The sequence below is a fragment of the Suncus etruscus genome, chromosome 8, assembly GCF_024139225.1.
Source record: "Suncus etruscus isolate mSunEtr1 chromosome 8, mSunEtr1.pri.cur, whole genome shotgun sequence".
Lineage (NCBI taxonomy): Eukaryota > Metazoa > Chordata > Mammalia > Eulipotyphla > Soricidae > Suncus > Suncus etruscus.
The window spans coordinates 65,329,751-65,350,217 of NC_064855.1; the positions used below are offsets into that span (position 1 = coordinate 65,329,751).

At 36.7% G+C, this 20,467-nt stretch overlaps 1 protein-coding gene across 1 annotated transcript in view; it reads left to right on the forward strand.

Moving 5' to 3' along the window:
• Window positions 1-8,466: 8,466 nt before the first annotated feature.
• Window positions 8,467-20,467, forward strand: part of ZC3H13 (zinc finger CCCH-type containing 13) — a 56,294-nt gene continuing 44,293 nt past the window's right edge. Inside the window, 5 exon segments of the mRNA XM_049778743.1 lie at window positions 8,467-8,590; window positions 8,871-8,980; window positions 13,492-13,603; window positions 17,905-18,013; window positions 20,207-20,346. Of these exon segments, the coding sequence (XP_049634700.1) occupies window positions 8,474-8,590; window positions 8,871-8,980; window positions 13,492-13,603; window positions 17,905-18,013; window positions 20,207-20,346 (588 nt within the window). The 5' untranslated portion in view covers window positions 8,467-8,473.

Below are 20,467 nucleotides of genomic sequence, written 5' to 3' on the forward strand. Positions count from 1 at the left end.
AGGGTTGCTTTGGGCATTTGTTCTTCTAAATCAGGGGTCCTCAAACTTTTTAAACAGGGGTCCAGTTCACTGTCCCTCAGACCATTGGAGGGTCTAACTATAGTAAAAACAAAACTTATGAATGAATTCTTATGCACACTGCATAATTGAAGAAACAAAACAGATACAAATACAATATGTGGCCTGCGGGCCATAGTTTGAGGACCACTGTATGAATTTCAGTTTTGTTTGATTCACTTTGAAAAATATGGGTATTCTTAGAGGGATTGCATTAAACCTGTTCAATGCTTTGGGGGAATATTGCCATTTTAATAATGTTGATACTCTCAATCAATGAACAGGGTATATAGTTTCATTTCCTTGTGTCCTCTTTTATTTCTTGAAACAGTGTTTTGTAGGTTTTTTGCATAGGTCCTTACCTCTTTAATTAAGTTGTCACCAATGTAAGCCTATAGATTTCTTAAATTTACTAATGCCAGGATTGAAGTTTCTTTCGATTGGTCTCTACTTTAAAAACACTAGATAGGGGCTGGAGAGATAGCACAGTGATGTTTGCCTTGCAAGCAGCTGATCCAGGACCTAAGGTGGTTAGGTTGGTTTGAATCCTGGCATCCCATAGGTCCCCCGTGCCTGCCAGAAGCTATTTCTGAGCAGATAGCCAGGAGTAACCTCTGAGTGCCGCCTGGTGTGGCCCAAAAACCAAAACCAAACCAAAACAAAACAAAAGCACTATATAAAGCTCATGTGTTGGTAAACTTTATAAGGATCAGTTCTATGCTAAATGGAACTTTGATTTCCTCAGCTACCATCATTAATTTTTGTAATTTTCAGATAGATATTAATAAAAAACTGATTTTTAGTCTGTATAGTAGTGACAGGGTTTAATTCTTAGAGGCATTACCTAACTACTTCCCATTTGCTACCTTCTTATTATGTTTAGGTCATTCTAGTCTGTAGTCCATAGAGTTTAGTATTGATTTCTAATGACAATTATACTTTTTTCTGAAACTTTTATTTTCATTGAACTACCTGATTTTATATGTAGTTTTATTTTCTTTTATGGTTTTTCTTTTTAGTGTTTTATTTTGTAAAATGTTTTTTATAATTTAGCTTGTTATAATAATGGTAAAATAATCTGTGCATTACTTGATTCACCTTTGACTTTGATGTCAGTGTTGTATAGGTTATAGAAACACCTTGTAGTTCTATAGTCTAGCTTGAAAGAAATTCATTTTCATTTAATTTTTTTCATCTTCTAATGAAGATTAAATACTTCTTTTGAAGTAGTGTGATTTACTAAACATCTAAACACCATATCTATCACCAGGATATTCAGTTCCTTTATCGAGGTCCCAAATGCCCCTTTTATTCTTCTAGCCCCCCCCCCACCTCAAGTCTATACTCTTACCCTCAGCCATTTGAAGAAACTAATTTTTATCACCATTATTTTTTTTTTGGTTTTGCTTTGTTTTGGGGACACAGCTGTCTATGCTCAGTGCTTTTTCCTGACCCTGTGCCCAAAGATCATTCCTAGTATGGGGTTCCAGTGATTGAATCTGGGTCAACCACATGCAAGGCTGACACCCTACATTATTGGTTTTTGGGTCACACCTGGCAGCGCTCAGGGGTTACTCCTGACTCTAAGCTCAGAAATCGCTCCTGGCAGGCTTGGGGGACCATATGGGATGCTGGGATTCGAACCACCGTCCTTGTGCATGCAAGGCAAACACACCTTACCTCCATGCTATTTCTCTGGCCCCCCAAAATAGATATATTTTTTAAGAGTGCTCTTATGCCTTTGTAAGACAAAATACTTAAAATGTTTATTTTTCCTCCTAAATGGGTTCTTGGAGCAGAACTAATATTATTCACTTAAACTCCATAAATCATGCTTTCTTTTTTTTTTTTTTTTTTTTTTTTAATTTTTTTTTTATTTAAACACCTTGATTACATACATGATTGTGTTTGGGTTTCAGTCATAAAAGGAACACCACCCATCACCAGTGCAACATTCCCATCACCCAAGTCCCAAATCACCCTCCTCCCCACCCAACCCCCGCCTGTACCCTAAACAGGCTCTACATTTCCCTCATACATTCTCAATATTAGGACAGTTCAAAATGTAGTTATTTCTCTAACTAAACTCATCACTCTTTGTGGTGAGCTTCCTGAGGTGAGCTGGAACTTCCAGCTCTTTTCTCTTTTGTGTCTGAAAATTATTATTACAAGGGTGTCTTTCATTTTTCTTAAAACCCATAGATGAGTGAGACCATTCTGCGTTTTTCTCTCTCTCTCTGACTTATTTCACTCAGCATAATAGATTCCATGTACATCCATGTATAGGAAAATTTCATGACTTCATCTCTCCTGACAGCTGCATAATATTCCATTGTGTATATGTACCACAGTTTCTTTAGCCATTCATCTGTTGAAGGGCATCTTGGTTGTTTCCAGAGTCTTGCTATGGTAAATAGAGCTGCAATGAATATAGGTGTAAGGAAGGGGTTTTTGTATTGTATTTTTGTGTTCCTAGGGTATATTCCTAGGAGTGGTATAGCTGGATCGTATGGGAGCTCGATTTCCAGTTTTTGGAGGAATCTCCATATCGCTTTCCATAAAGGTTGAACTAGACAGCATTCCCACCAGCAGTGGATAAGAGTTCCTTTCTCTCCACATCCCCGCCAACACTGTTTATTCTCATTCTTTGTGATGTGTGCCATTCTCTGGGGTGTGAGGTGGTATCTCATCGTTGTTTTGATTTGCATCTCCCTGATGATTAGTGATGTGGAACATTTTTTCATGTGTCTTTTGGCCATGCGTATTTCTTCTTTGTCAAAGTGTCTGTTCATTTCTTCTCCCCATTTTTTGATGGGGTTAGATGTTTTTTTCTTGTAAAGTTCTGTCAGTGCCTTGTATATTTTGGAGATTAGCCCCTTATCTGATGGGTATTGGGTGAATAGTTTCTCCCACTCAGTGGGTGGCTCTTGTATCCTGGGCACTATTTCCTTTGAGGTGCAGAAGCTTCTCAGCTTAATATATTCCCATCTGTTAATCTCTGCTTTCACTTGCTTGGAGAGTGCAGTTTCCTCCTTGAAGATGCCTGTAATGTCCTGTAGTGTTTTGCCTATGTGCTGTTCTATATATCTTATGGTTTTGGGGCTGATATCGAGGTCTTTAATCCATTTGGATTTTACCTTTGTACATGATGTTAGCTGGGGGTCTAAGTTTAATTTTTTGCAAGTGGCTATCCAATTGTGCCAACACCACTTGTTGAAGAGGCTTTCCCTGCTCCATTTAGGATTTCCTGCTCCTTTATCAAAAATTAGATGGTTGTATCTCTGGGGAACATTTTCTGAGTATTCAAGCCTATTCCACTGATCTGAGGACCTATCCTTATTCCAATACCATGCTGTTTTGATAACTGTTGCTTTGTAGTACAGTTTAAAGTTGGGAAAAGTAATTCCTCCCATATTCTTTTTCCCAATGATTGCTTTAGCTATTCGAGGGTGTTTATTGTTCCAAATGAATTTCAAAAGTGTCTGATCCACTTCTTTGAAGAATGTCATGGGTATCTTTAGAGGGATGGCATTAAATCTGTATAATGCCTTGGGGAGTATTGACATTTTGATGATGTTAATCCTGCCAATCCATGAGCAGGGTATGTGTTTCCATTTCCGTGTGTCCTCTCTTATTTCTTGGAGCAGAGTTTTATAGTTTTCTTTGTATAGGTCCTTCACATATTTAGTCAAGTTGATTCCAAGATATTTGAGTTTGTGTGGTACTATTGTGAATGGGGTTGTTTTCTTAATGTCCATTTCTTCTTTATTACTGTTGGTGTATAGAAAGGCCATTGATTTTTTGTGTGTTAATTTTGTAGCCTGCCACCTTGCTATATGAGTCTATTGTTTCTAGAAGCTTTTTGATAGAGTCTTTAGGGTTTTCTAAGTAGAGTATCATGTCATCTGCAAACAGTGAGAGCTTGACTTCTTCCTTTCCTATCTGGATTCCCTTGATATCCTTTTCTTGCCTAATCGCTATAGCAAGTACTTCCAGTGCTATGTTGAATAGGAGTGGTGAGAGAGGACAGCCTTGTCTTGTGCCAGAATTTAGAGGGAAGGCTTTCAGTTTTTCTCCATTGAGGATAATATTTGCCACTGGCTTGTGGTAGATGGCCTTCACTATATTGAGAAAGGTTCCCTCCATTCCCATCTTGCTGAGAGTTTTGATCAAGAATGGGTGTTGGACCTTATCAAATGCTTTCTCTGCATCTATTGATATGATCATGTGGTTTTTATTTTTCTTGTTATTGATGTTGTGTATTATGTTGATAGATTTACGGATGTTAAACCAGCCTTGCATTCCTGGGATGAAACCTACTTGATCGTAGTGGATGATCTTCTTAATGAGGCATTGAATCCTATTTGCCAGGATTTTGTTGAGGATCTTTGCATCTGCATTCATCAGTGATATTGGTCTGTAATTTTCTTTTTTGGTAGCGTCTCTGTCTGGTTTAGGTATCAAGGTGATGTTGGCTTCATAAAAGCTATTTGGAAGTGTTTCTGTTTGTTCAATTTCATGAAAGAGTCTTGCCAAGATTGGCAGTAGTTCCTCTTGGAAAGTTTGATAGAATTCATTAGTGAATCCATCTGGACCTGGGCTTTTGTTTTTCGGCAGACATTTGATTACTGTTTTAATTTCATCAATGGTGATGGGGGTGTTTAGATATGCTACATCCTCTTCCTTCAACCGTGGAAGATTATAAGAGTCCAAGAATTTATCCATTTCTTCCAGGTTCTCATTTTTAGTGGCGTAGAGTTTTTCAAAGTAGTTTCTGATTACCCTTTGAATCTCTGTCATATCAGTAGTGATCTCTCCTTTTTCATTCCTGATACGAGTTATCAAGTTTCTCTCTCTCTCTTTCTTTGTTAGGTTTGCCAGTGGTCTATCAATCTTGTTTATTTTTTCAAAGAACCAACTTCTGCTTTCGTTGATCTTTCGGATTGTTTTTTGAGTTTCCACTTCGTTGATTTCTGCTCTCAGCTTTGTTATTTCCTTCTGTCTTCCTGTTCTTGGGTCCTTTTGTTGAGCATTTTCTAGTTCTATTAGCTGTGTCATTAAGCTACTCAGGTAAGCTCCTTCTTCCTTCCTGATGTGTGCTTGCAAAGCTATAAATTTTCCTCTCAGTACTGCTTTTGCTGTGTCCCATAAGTTCTGAGAGTTTGTGTCTTTATTGTCATTTGTTTCCAGGAACCTTTTTATTTCCTCCTTGATTTCATCTCGGACCCACTGGTTATTGAGCATGAGGCTGTTTAACTTCCAGGTGTTAAAGTGTTTCTTCTGAGTCCCTTTGGAGTTCACAAATAATTTCAGAGCCTTGTGGTCAGCGAAGGTAGTCTGCAAAATTTCTATCCTCTTGATCTTATGGAGGTATGTTTTATGTGCCAGCATGTAGTCTATCCTGGAGAATGTCCCATGTACATTGGAGAAGAATGTGTATCCAGGTTTCTGGGGATGGAGTGTCCTATATATATCCACTAGGCCTCTTTCTTCCATTTCTCTCCTCAGGTCTAGTATATTCTTGTTGGGTTTCAGTCTGGTTGACCTGTCCAGTGTTGACAAAGCCGTGTTTAGGTCCCCCACAATTATTGTGTTGTTGTTGATATTATTTTTCAGATTTGTCAGCAGTTGTATTAAATATTTTGCTGGCCCCTCATTCGGTGCATATATGTTTAGGAGAGTGAATTCTTCCTGCTCTACGTACCCCTTGATTAATATAAAATGTCCGTCTTTGTCCCTTACAACCTTCCTGAGTATAAAGTTTGCATTATCTGATATTAGTATGGCCACTCCAGCTTTTTTATGGGTGTTGTTTGCTTGGATAACTTTTCTCCAGCCTTTTATTTTGAGTCTATGTTTGTTCTGACTATTCAGGTGCGTTTCTTGTAGGCAGCAGAAGGTTGGATTGAGTTTTTTGATCCATTTAGCCACTCTGTGTCTCTTAACTGGTGCATTTAGTCCATTGACGTTGAGAGAAAGAATTGTCCTGGGATTTAACGCCATCTTTATTTCAAAATTTGGTGTGTCTTTTGGGTAGTCTTGTCTTAGATTAGGTCTTTCAGTTTTTCTCTTAAGACTGGTTTTGTGTCTGTGAAGTTTCTGAGCTGTTTTTTGTCTGTGAAACCATGTATTCTTCCATCAAACCGGAAAGTGAGTTTTGCTGGGTATAGTATTCTGGGTGAAGCATTCATTTCATTCAGTCTTGTCACAATATCCCACCACTGCTTTCTGGCATTGAGCGTTTCTGGTGACAGGTCTGCTGTAAATCTCAGGGAAGCTTGCTTGAACATGATTTCCCCTTTTGATCTTGCTGTTTTCAGAATTCTGTCTCTATCTGTGGGATTTGTCATTGTGACTAGGATGTGTCTTGGGGTGGTTTTTCTGGGGTCTCTTTTGGTTGGTACTCTTCGGGCATGCAGGATTTGATCACATATATTCTTTAGCTCTGGAAGTTTCTCTTTAATGATGTTCTTGACCATTGATTCTTCCTGGAAATTTTCTTCCTGGGTCTCTGGGACTCCAATGATTCTTAAGTTGTTTCTGTTGATCTTATCATAGACTTCTATTTTCGTCTGTTCCCATTCTTTGACTAATTTTTCCATTGTCTGCTCATTTGCTTTAAGTTTTTTGTCCAATCTCTCCTGCTGTATGGAATTGTTATGTATCTCATCTTCCACAGCACCAAGTCTATTCTCAGCTTCTGATACCCTGTCCCAGAGCTTATCCATTTTGTCATTCACTTCGTTTACTGAGTTTTTCAGGCCTGTTAGTTGACATGTTATTTCAGTTTGGAGTTTTGTCATTTCTGCCTTCATATTTTCTTGGTTCTTATTAGTGTTCTGTTCAACTCGATCCATGGTTTCTTGGAGTCTGTTGAGCACCTTCCATATTGCTAGTCTAAAGTCCTTATCTGAGAGGTTGATTAGTTGTTCAGTCATTATCTGGTCCTCAGAATTGTCATCTTCATTCTCTATGTCTGATGCTGGCCTGCGCTGTTTCCCCATTGTCACATTTGTATTGTGGGTTTTTCTACGTGTTGTAGTGGTATTCATTGTCTATATGATGTAGGCAGCACACTCCTCTGGCTCCTCCCTTTCTGGATGGGCTGACTTGCCTCTAAGGGAGGGGAGTCCTCCGTGGATGAAGCCTCACACTGGGCCAAATCTTAGGCCCGAGCATGTAACAGAGAAGACAGTCCAGAGAGAAATGTTTGCTTCTGTGATATAGCGCCGTTCTTAGTGTGATTTTTCCTTCTTGTTGCAATGGAGTTCTTTCCTTAGAAAGAGTGCACGGCCGCGTAGCGAAGCGGAGCGGCCGTGCTCCTCTGAGCCTCTTTTTGCCCCACTCGCAAGAGTTTCACGCAAGAGGACAGTAGACAGACATAGACAGGTCACACTCACAGTCTTTCACAGCTGAGCCCCACTGGGCCGGTGTACTTTCGCGGATTTTCCCCGCCTGGTGTCACACACAGGGAGCCAGCTTTTGCAAAGGATAGCCGGTTTTTATGCTCTGAAGTCCCTCCCTGAAAATGGCGTCTGGGCGAGCGAGGTTTCTGGAGGCTCTTTTTGCCCCACTCGCAAGAGTTTCACGCAAGAGGACAGTAGACAGACATAGACAGGTCACACTCACAGTCTTTCACAGCTGAGCCCCACTGGGCCGGTGTACTTTCGCGGATTTTCCCCGCCTGGTGTCACACACAGGGAGCCAGCTTTTGCAAAGGATAGCCGGCTTTTATGCTCTCATCATGCTTTCTTTTTATCAATAAAATGCCTGGTTTTATTTTACCTCTTTTATTTATTTATTTTTTATAATTCCTTTAGTTTTCCCAGTTAGCCAACTGATTAAAAATAAGTCTAGGACAACTTTCTTTTTTTTGGGGGGGGGGGCACAACCGGTGACACTCAGGGATTACTCCTGGCTATGCACTCAGAAATTGCTCCTGGCTTAGGGGACCATATGGGATGCCAGGGATTGAACCCAGGTCCGTCCTAGGTTGGCCACGTGCAAGGCAAATGCCCTACCGCTGCACTATCACTCCAGCCTGTAGGACAACTTTCTTAAAATATAATTACTAAATTTTGAAATAATTTTTATAAGGAATTTAGAAATTAAATATTTTTGATATAATTTTTGAGTCAGTAAATACAGTGAAAACAGTTTTGAGTAAAATCTCCTGCTGTGCAAAAGCTAAAATTCTGGTTGAAGATTTCAGGGTTATTATGAGTCTACAAATAATATGTATCTTAGAAGATAATTTCTGTTTACTTTTGACCTTTTCCTTTCTTCTCCTAAGTAAAGTCTAATATACTTTTACAGTGTACCTGTAATTTTAGCTACTTGTAACTTATTAGCTTATTTATTTTAAAATGAAGACTTTTACAGTTTCTCTTTTCTCTTTTGGTTAGCATAGTACAAAATGTCAAAAATTAGAAGGAAGGTTACAGTGGAAAATACCAAGACTATATCTGATAGCACATCCCGAAGACCCAGTGTATTTGAGAGGCTTGGACCCAGCACTGGCAGTACAGCAGAGGTAAGTTGTTATTAGTACAGTCACAAGGTTCTTTTAAAATCCTGCCTTGAAATTCTGACTTAAAAGATAAATTGGCTCTTATTTAAGAATGTTGGTTCATTAAAATTTTAAAATGTGTTCCATAGAAATAGTGATTTTTTTAAATTTTGTTTTGATGTTTATTTGGTGAGTAAATGTATTGGGATATTTGGAATTGGGGATTTTATTTGTATTACTTTGTCTCACTAGTGTCTTTTTCATAAATTAATATGAAATTGATATAGTAACATCTGTCTCTTAGACACAGTGCCGGAACTGGCTGAAGACTGGCAACTGCCTCTATGGAAACACGTGTAGATTTGTACATGGCCCTTCTCCACGTGGTAAAGGTTATAGCAGCAATTATAGAAGGTAAATTAAGAATTATTATGTACTATTTGGAAGATGTTTTTTGTAATTTTGTATAAGAATCTGAAATGCAACCATATATAGTCACCACATATAGTTAGTCCATTGTAGTCATCTCACAGTGTTAGACCTACTGATAGACAAAGATCAACAGGATTGTTTTTAGTTAATTTCAGATTTAATACATTATTTGCTTTCAGGTTAACTTATTCCTTTATTTGCTCTTAATTTTATAAGACATTATTTATTATTCAGTGTTTATTTGTGTGCCTTATTCCCCCCAAATAATGTTGCTGTTTCAGACAGCAGAATTTTATACATTCTTTTTAGTGAGAGGAGTTTGTGTTTGTTTTGTTTTTGGGTCATACCTGGAGGTATTCAGTGTGACTCCTGGCTCTGCACTTAGGGGTCATTCCTTGTAGTAATAATTAAATTAATAAGAGTCCTTGATAGTGCTGGATGGTGGTGGATGGATGGTGCAGCCTTTCTCAGACAGCCCGGGCGTCTGCAACCCCTTTCAGCTGGTGGGTCTGCGGGTTCAGGGTAGCAGCAAGAAAATGATCCACAAGCAGTCAGTAGAAGTCAGGAGACATGAATTTTTTATTATTAGGCCCTTGCCACCATGTGTGGCTTCTAAGCTAACCTTTTAGGCAGCCTCCCTGCAGCTGCCCTGCATATAAAACCTCTCTTATCCCTCCATGATGCTTCCTCTCCTGAGGCTTCTTGCTGAATCTCCTCCACCTTGCTCAGTCCTCTCTCCACCCCTCAGTCAACCCCTTAGTTACTTTCCGATACCCTCCCAGATGTGGGAGGGTCTGACCATCAGGTAATATTAGCATTTTGCCCTGGGAGGTGGTGATATCTTTCCCTTCTTTGAATAATAAAAGAGGAAGGATACACTTTTGTTTTCCTGACTTTCTGCAGCCAAAGGCATGGACCTTAATATTGCCAAAGCATAAAGTCCAAAAAAGTGAAGCCCAACTGAGAAGTTGATTTTTTAAAACCTCCTGCATTTGAACTGCCCCCTCCTTTTCCATAAACAGAACTTTTCTGCAAAATACACCTGTTACTTAAGATTTCTTAATGCGGTTTACCAAGCACTTTATACTGGAATATCCTAGTTCCTTTCATTAAACTTCCCTAAGTAAAATTACAAGAACATTTATACAGAAAATACAGTTTGAAAACAGGCTACTACTTTAAGATACACAGTAAAACATTATGCTATTGGAAACATTAATTATGGAAAACTATAACACTTAAACGAGCAAGAAAACGATTTCAAGAGATAACCTGAAACAGTTCAAATGCAGGAGGTTTTAAAAAACCAACTTCTCAGTTGGGCTTCACTTTTTCTCCCCCTTTTTAAATTTTTTATCCCATCACAAAATTGTCCAGACGTGAATAAATTGTTGGATCTCCCCAGGCTGTGTGAGTTCTACTTGTGGCTTTAGGTCCTTGAAACCCTGGGCCCCCGCAGGCGAGTCTAGGCGCGAACTACTTGAACACACCACCTCTTGCCTTCTCCAGAGCTTCCTTGCTGAACCCTTGGACCTGCTTGCCTGCGCCGCAGTGTGTCCACTTGCCTGTCCAAATCTCCTGCTGCTGCCATCTCTGTGCTCCTCCAGGCAGCAGCGGTGTTTGGAAGTGTAGCACTTTGTTGTTGTGGTCTGTGTTTGGGAATTAAAGCCGTCAAGGTCATCCATGCTGAAAGTCCGAAATTTCCAAAGTCAAATCCATGTCCAGGCTGAGGTTGTCATCCAGAAATCAGTTCTTTCAGTAAAGCCATTTCTTCCTGGTCCCTTTCTAATCAATGGTCTTCATAAGTGTCCGAGGTGGCTGAGGTTCTTGGTAAAAGGACTTTTTGCAGAAAAGTCATAGTCCTAGGCCTCTGTGGAGGGTGCTCCAAGCTTTCAGCCCCCCTCCTTCACTGACCCTTATGCCCCCAGAAGGGGACTCTGCCATGTTTAGAAAAGGCATCACGTGGCCCAGGCTTTTGGGCTCACTCAAGCTGAGAAGAGCCAAAATTAACCAAAGAGCAGGGATCTCACCATCATCGCTGTCTTCTTGAGTCCAGGGTTCAAATCAATGTTCAAGCGCCAGTTGAAGTATCAGTTAAATTAATGAGTCCTGGATGGGGCTAGATGATGGTGGATAGATGGTGAGGCCTTTCTTGGCCAGTCTGGATCAGGAGCCTGCAACCCCTTCCAGCCTGCTTTGCAGGTTCAGGGTAGTAGCCAGGAAATTATCCACAAGCAGTCAGTAGAAGTCAGGAGACATGAAGCTTTTATTAATAATATGCCCTAGCCACCATGTGTGGCTTCTAGGCTAACCTTTTAAGCAGCCTCTAAGCTGCCCTGAATTAATCCTGACTCTGCCATCTCTCCATGCTGCCTACTTCTGCTGAGCCTTCTTGCTGAATCTATCTCTGAATCTTCTTTCAATCCCCTCTTTCCCCTGAGGCAACCCCCCTTTATCAGAAACCACAGACTCCCTCCATCTAGGTGAGCTGGGAGGAAGTTGAGGGAGGGGGAACAATTCCTAGCAGTGCTTCAGGGACCATATGGGATGCCAAGGGCTGAAACTGGGTCTGCCACATGCAAGGCAAAATGCCCTGCCCATTGTGCTATTGCTTCACTTCTGAGATTTTTTTTAACTCTCAAAATATTAAAACTTAAATGAGATACAATTTTGGCTTGTGATAATTAGTTTACAATTTTTTGTTTATATATACTTATGTGTGGATAAATAAACTATCTCTTTGGAATATCACTTTGCCTTTAATAAAAGCTAGGCTAACCTTTCCTAATAAAAAACTTCCATTTTTTTCCTATTAACTTGATGACATCATTATGCTTAAAGATGTCATTTATATGAATAGTCACAAACAGTGTTAGCTTAATTGGTAAGTAAATTATTGCTTAGTTCTAAAATTGAATGTGATATGCTGATAGTCTACCAGTATAAAAGCAGAACTTTAGTATTGAGGAATTCCTTTTTTTTTTTATTTAAAATTAATGGCTCCAAAATAATGGCTCCAAAGTTAGAGAATTCAAATCTTAAATTCTTAGAACTTTGCCATTTTTATGCCATTTTATATATATAAATAAAACCTTTCACTAGTGCAACATTCCCATCACCAATGTCCCAAGTGTCCTTCTTCCCCAACCCAAACCGGCCTGTGCTCTAGACAGGCTTTCTACTTCCCTCATTCAATCACATTTTATGATGGTTCTCAGTGTAATTATTTCTGTGACTACATCCATCACTCTGGTGAGCTTCATGTCGTGAGCTGGACCTTTTAGTCCTCCTCTATTTTGTCTGTGAGAATCATTACACAAATATCTTTTATTTTCCTCAAAACCTATAAATGAGTGAGACCATTCTGTGTTTATCTCCCTCCCTCTGACTTATTTCACTCATCATAATAGATTCCATATACCCTAGAAACACAAAAATACAATACAAAAATCCCTTCCTCAGACCTATTTTCTTTGCAGCGCTGTTTACAATAGCCAGTCTCTGGAAACAGCCTAGATGCCCCTCAATAGATGAATGGCTAAATAAACTGTGGTACATAACTATAATGGAATATTATGCAGCCATTAGAAGAGATGAAGTCATGAAATTTTCCTATACATGGATGTATATGGGGAATTTCTTTTAATTGAATATTTTTGTTTATGGATTTTAAAGTTTACTATTTTAAAGGTAGTACAGAATGTAACATTCTTATTCCTTTCAAATTTAAATACAAATCTATGAGTGTGCAGTATTAATAAGATGTTTTAAAGTGAATTTAGCTGAAGCACATTAATGAAATTTTTTTCGTTAATCCTGAGAGAAATGATAAAGGAATTGAGGAGTGTGGTCAAATTTACTTGAATAGTTATAAATGTTTACCTACTTTGTTATCTTTTGAATAAACTATAGTTTTTATAGGGGTTGGCCAAAGAAGAGGATAGCTCTTAAAATTTTCTATTCTGAAATATTTAACTTATTTTTATGAGTTGAAAAGGAGTCTTTTTCACTTGTTAAGGTAAGAATTAGTTTTCAAGATGGCCCTGAGTGGTGGCGCAGTGATAAGGTGCTAACCTAGGACAGACAGCGGTTCCATCCCTGGCGTCTCATATGGTCCCCCAAGCCAGGAGCAATTTCTGAGTGCATAGCCAGTTGTAACCCCTTAGAGTCACTGGGTGTGGCCCAAAATCTAAAAAAAAATTAATGATTAATGGGCATGCAAATTAATCTGTTTTATAAATTTATTTTTCTTAACTCATGTATAGTTTCTTATTTACAAGTATTTGCTACCTCATGGAATTTTAATGTTTATATTTTATTGGTATTAATAATAAACTTGTAGATGATGGTTATATCTTTTGCATAATAATATATAAAATAATTTTTGAACTTTAGGAGCATGGGTAGAGAATTATATTGAAACGTGAGATTATATTATCATAAAATGTTACATAAATCAGATTTTTGGTGTTTTGTTTTGTTGTTTGACTCAGGTCACCAGAAAGACCTACAGGAGATCTTAGAGAAAGAATGAAGAACAAGCGCCAAGATGTGGATCCTGAGTCTCAGAAACGAAATACAGAGGACTCATCTTCACCTGTTAGGGTAGGAATCAATTTCCTAAAACCAAATTAAATTTCAGTGATTTAGTGTAGGATTGTAGATGCAAAGTGGTATGCATCTTTGCTATCTTAAAAATTCTCTGTGGGCCGAAAAGATAGCACAACTGAATCCAGGATCAATTGTGGTTCAAATCCCAGTATCTCATATGGTCCTCTGAGCTTGCCCGGGGCAATTTCTGAGCGCAGAGTCAGGAGTAACCCCTGAGCGTTGCCAGGTGTGACTCCTCTCCCCCAAAAAATTCTCTCATGAAGAAAAAACACATTTTCTCTTTTGAACATTAGGAGAATTATATTGAAATGTGACATTATTTGATATTATCATAAAATGTTACATAAATCAGATTTTTGGTTCTTTGTTTTTGTTGTTTGATAACAAAAGGTAAAGGCATTTTCCTTACATGTGACCAGCCCTAGTTTGATATATATTTGGTTTTTGGGTCACACCCGCCGACACTCAGGGTTACTCTTGGCTCTGCTCAGAAATCTCTCCTGGCAGACTCGGGGGACCATATGGGATACTGGTATTCAAACTGCCATCTGTCCTGGGTCGGCTGCATTCAAGGCAAATGCCCTATTGCTGTGCTTTCTTTCCGGCCTTAAATAAAGATATTATTTAAAAAAATAAAAATAAAGTAAATAAATGAAAATGTAGTCCAATTTATTTATCTCTGATTTGTTTGGACAGTGGTCTTTCTTCCTTGAAGTGTCAGTGTCATGGAGTGATTTGCTTATATTTTCTTTAATATTTTTGGGTCTGATTTCAAGGTCTTTAATCCATTTTTGATATTTGATTTGACCTTTGTGCATGGTATTAGAGGTCTAAATTCACTATTTTTGTATGTGGCTGACTAGTTGTCCCAACACCAGTTGTTGAAGAGGCTTTCCTTGCTTCACTTTGTTTCTTGTCCCTTTATGAAAGATAATTACTTGTATGTCTGGGGTTATTCTCTGAATACTCAAATCAATTCCATTGATCTGGGGGTCTGTCTTTATTCCAATACCATTCTGTTTTAATGACTGTTAAGTGTAGTACAATTCAAAGTTGAGAAAAGTGATGCCTCCCATCTTCTTTTTCCTAAGTGTTCCTTTAGCTGCTTGGGAGCATTTACTGTTCCAAGTGAATTTCAGGAGTGTTTGACCCACTTCTTTGAAGAATGTCATTGGTATCCTTAGAGGAATTGCATTAAATCTGTACAATGCTTTGGGCGTATTGCCATTTTAAAGATCTTTTTGCTTTCAGTTTTCTGTTTTTATTTATAATTTTCATTATTGTGACTAGGATGTACCTTAAGGTTGCTTTTTGTAATCTTTTAATTGGTATGCTTTGGTGTCTAGAATATGGGTGCATGCATTCTTCAGCTCTAGGAACTTCTCAGCAATGATGTCTTTGTTGCTTCTTCATACAAGTTTTTCCCCTGGTTCTTGGGACCCTAATGATTCTTATGTTGTATCTGTTGAATTTTTCCCAAATTCTCTTGTCATCTGTTCATTTATTTTGCAGATTTTTCCCATTGTCTCTTCATTTATTTTAAGACTTCCTTGCATCTTATACTATTGTCTGGGGTGTTATGCAGCTCATCTACAAGCTCACTGAATCTGACAGATTCTGACTTCAGTAGCTCTTATTCCGCTGGTGAGGACTTCTAGTGAATTTTTCATTTTGCCTACCAAGTTCTTCAATTCTGTCATTTCTGTTTGAAGTTTTCTCATTTGTGCTCTCGTTTCTTCTTGAGTCTTATTGGCTTTTTGTTCCATAGTTTCTTTGATTTTCTGAACATACTCAAAACTTCCTCTATAAAGTCCTCATCAGCGAGTCTATATAGGCGGCTATATAGATCTATATAGTTGGGTCTTCAGAAGTATGATCTTAAGATGGAGTTCTGTGTTGCTTTCAGGTGGCACACCATTCTGCTCTAGAATATAGGAAGTTGAGACGACAATCTGTGCATACTACTTGATAAGCAGTACTAGAGTATACTTATTTGAACATGATAAGAGAAAGGAGAATGTAACTGAGAAAGGAATAACTTGCGTTGAAATGGAAGAAATGAAAAAATGTGACATTTTAAAAATAACCTGAAGTTTCTTCATAAGTGTTATCACAATAATTTTCTATAATAAGATCTGAGTCAGTATAGTGAGAAAATATCAAAAAAAGGTGTATCTTCTAACTCAAAATAACAAGACACATTGGAGATCTATTTTGAAATTATAACTTATAGTAGAAATTATATGTGTTCCCTGGACAGATTTGGGTCATGTTGAAAATGATAGCTAAATAATTATTTTTAGTGTAGGATAAATATTAAATATTCATATTGGCGAAATTTCTTAAGGTTACAATTCCAATTCTAAAATGGTTATATATTGGGGCCGGAGCGATAACACAGCAATAGGGCATTTGCCTTGCACGCAGCCAATTCAGAAGAGACAGTAGTTCGAATCCCAGCGTTCCATAATGGTCCCCCAAGCCAGGAGCAGTTTCTGAGCACATAGCCAGAAGTAACCCCTGAATGTCATCAGGTGTGGCACAAAAACCAAAATAAAGGTTAAATATTATGGTGTTAGAAATTTGCAGTTTATTTCGCAGTACAAGTACTGATGGTCTTGAAGCTCTTCTCATCTAAACTGTGGATGGTTATTTGTTGCCTGGTACTTTTATTAGCTAGTTTATTATTTAATTATTATTTGTTAATCTGTTATTATTTAATTATCTATTTTTATTATTTAATTATTTATTTTTACTTTATTTTTTCTATACAAGGCTTTTAGTGTGTAATAGTATATTAATTAGAACATTCAAAAGTTCCATGGGATATAGAATAGTTCTTCATTGATGTTCTAGTATATATCTTTTAAATATAAAACTGAATTACATTCCTCCTTATTATCTCGGATATAAATGGCAAGTTTTTTCTTTTCTTTTTTCCCCATTTTATAATTTTATAATGATTTTTGTTAACCTTTGTTATCTTATAATCAATTATTACATCAGTAAGTAATAGTCTGACTTGATACCTAACATAGTAAACTTTACATAGTAAAGTTTTTAAAAGTAAACTTCAAAGAGGAAATAATCTGTGTTTTAAGCAGCCATATTTATGTCTAATAGTAACCAGGAAAAAATTTCAGCACTTACCTGTCTTGTGTGTCTTTCAATATCAAAATCTAAAGTGCAAATAAAAGTAAAATTCCATGATGGGAAAGCAACAATGTATATATTAATATTATATGAGTTCTTGATTTTTGTTAATAATTAGTAAAATATGGTTTATAATCTTTATCTAGTGCAATAGAATATTTAATTAAGCTTATAAGCTGTAATTTCTAGTACTTTCATGCATAAACCATTTATAAGTTGCATTTTATTATCCTAGTTTGTCCAAGGTCAAACTATACTGTTAAACATGTAATTCATTAGAAGTATTTTAGCTGTAGTATAAGAACAGAATTTAAAATATTTTAGCTATTTTAATATTTTTAAATATTATATTTTAATATATATTATATATTTTAATATAATGTTTTTTTAAAAAAGTATATTCGTATGATAAATTCTTTTTATCCTCCAGTTGAGGATTAACAAGATTTTACACATGTACTCACTCTACCAAAGAGCCAAATCCCTGGCTCCACAAGGATTAATGATTTAGGACTAAATCTTTAAGTGTATTGGAAAATACTATTGTGTTAGTGGCTAACAAGTCTTAGGTTAGCAATTGTATTTGAATCTGCTGCTTACAGCAGATTCATAATCCTTAGGGAGTCATTTTTAATATAATCACATTCTTTCTATGTATTTTACCCATTTTTAACCATCTTTCTCCCTGTGGTTTCACATAGATGCTTAGTATGCCATAGATATTTGAATAGTTAAGTATTAGATTTATACTTGTGTATTTTTAAGTTTTAGTTAGTTCTTTACTTTCACTAGATGGCTACCCATTAGTAAATAGTCTGTTTATTGATGTGCTGTACTAGAAACTATTGCTTCCTCTGTTTAGCAGTAATTGGTTCTTTTGATGAGACAGAGATAAGAATTACATAATCTGTCTTACAAGAATTGCTCTTAACTAGGGCTAGAGAAATAGATAGTACACCAGGTAGAGACTTACCTAAAACACAGCTGATCCAGATGGGGGTTCCTCGGCACCCCCATTTTATCTCCTGAGCCCCCTGAACTGATCCCAGAGCATAAAGCCAGGAGCTCTGCCAGTGTACCCCCCCAAAAAATTGCTCACACAATTTCTTAAACTACAATAATCTATTTGTATTACTTTTTAGAAAGAATCTTCAAGAGGCAGACATAGAGAAAAGGAAGACATAAAAATCACTAAGGAGAGAACTCCAGAAAGTGAAGAAGAAAATGTAGAATGGGAAACAACTAGAGATGGTAAGTTATCCAAATCTTTATACAGTTGATTATTCAGTTTTTGTATAGTTTTGTGTCATTTGATTTATGTAAAAGAAAAAAAAAATCGGTTCCTATTCAGCAGTGCTCAGGGCTTACTCCTTACTGTGTAGGTATCACTTGGCAAGGGTGTTTGGAATAGAACCCTGGTTAGCCATGTGAAAGGTAAGCACCATGCACTGCACTATTTCTCTGGCTTGCCCCTACCATTTGTAGCATTGATGTCTACATTTACCTGAACTCATTGCCACTGAAGTGTCCAGGACTCTCCACCAATATCTGACATGTATTTTTTAACTACTCAGATTTCCCACCTTGATTGAGTAGTTGCGGATTGGTAAATGAGAACTCATTTCTTTATTCTTTAATGTGTTCTAGATTGGGAATTTTCCAGATTGCAAGACTATATTGTAAAGTAGTGTGTGGATAATACCTCTGAAAACATACCTTTAAGTCATTTTTCAAATGATTAGTTATTTTTTAAATTCCTTTAACCTCAGTTTTTGTTGTGGAGTTTTATGTTATTGTTATGTTATTTGGATTATTTGGGGCCACACCCAGCGATGCTCAGGACTTAGTCCTGGCTCTGCACTCAAGGATTATGCCTGGAAGTGCTTAGGGGACCATTTGTGGTGCTGGAAATTGAACCCATTTCAATTGTGTATAAGGAACTAACTTATCCATAGTACTGTCTCTCCAGTCACAAAATTCTGCTTTGTTTTTATCTAATTTATTTACACAATTACAGATAGTTGAGCCTGATTATTCATATTCACTTATATAAATGACCTAAGTGGAATACAAAACAGTAACTAGAGATATTTGTAATTTGTTTAATTATATTTGGCTGCTGCAGCTATTTTTTCTATTTATATACCTTTACATAGTTAGTAACTACTTTGACTAGTGTTAGTAATATTTATTTGCTGAGAAAATGTCCTCACATTTCAATAAATGAAGCAGACATACATCTAGATGCTAGCTTCTCAGTCTCCAGTCATGAATGAATAGTTGACACTGTTGCGTATTTACCCTGATGTTATTGTTATATGGATACAACAATCAAATAGAACTACTTAGAAGGCCCCGCAGTTTGTGACCAGGCAAGCACCCTTGTAAGTAAGTAAGAAATGTGATTCCTTTCAGGCTTCTTGTTATTTGTTTATAGTAAAAGAGAGTGAGAAGTTGAGTAGGAATGCAGTAGGAACTGAGGAACATTAATGAAATGACTGCACACTTTATGACTTTTTAATTTTCCTATTTTTAAGCTTAGCCAGCCTTCATTTCCTTCATTTGAGAAGATGAATGGAAATAGACATTGTATATAAAAATATAAAGATAAAATAGATATAATATTATATAAAAAGATAAGAGTTTCTCTATTATATCATTATCATTAAAGAGATAGGAGTTTCTCTTCTAAGGAGCTTATACACATCACATACTGAAATGTCACCGATTCTTGGAAGTAAACCCATGTATACAGTATTAAACTTGGTTAACAATATACTCTGATTTCTCTTCAGATTGTATAAATCTTTCGTTTTTAAGAAAAGCTATTTACTAGGTCCAGAGAGATAATAGAGCAGGTGGGGCATTTGCCTTCCCATGTGACCAAACCAGGATCGAGTCCCTCCCTGAGTGTTCTTTAAGTGCAAAGCTTGGATTAAGCCTTAAGTACCATAGATGTGGTTCCCCCCCCAAAAAAATTATTTACCTTTAGTTTTAGGTAGAAATTAATTATTTTACTAATTTACTAAATTATGGGAATTGCATATGTATAACTAACACTTTTTAATACTAATAAATCCATAAGAAAATTGAGATTATTAATTATTGCAGCATGAAGCATTAATTTGTTATCTTTAATGGTTAGAATTGACAGCCAAGGTTTTTAGATGTATTCTTTAAAATTTTTATCTTCTAGTCAAAAATTTAAATCTCCATGCTAATCAAGTTACTAGAAAGCCCAGTAACCTTTAACTGCTTATTGGCTTTTTATAAAGAAATTAATACTGATTTTGATAATTTTTGATAACAGTATATTTTTTTAAATATGTTATTCTAATAAAAGAATCTTCCAATTAAATTTATTTAAAAAGTAGTTGAAATTTTTTAAAATTTTTATATAAATAATACGGTAGCTTCTGACAAGTAATGAAAATTTTTTTAAAGATTCTGACAATGGAGATATTAATTATGATTATGTTCATGAGTTATCACTGGAAATGAAGCGTCAGAAAATACAGAGGGAATTAATGAAGTTGGAACAAGAAAATATGGAGAAGCGAGAAGAAATTATTATTAAAAAGGAGGTATGTTATATATTAAACTATATGTTAATGATTCATCACCACGACTATCGAGAACTTACTAGTTGCTTTCTACATCTTAAATAAAAATACTATTTTTATATTGAACAACTTAATGTATATC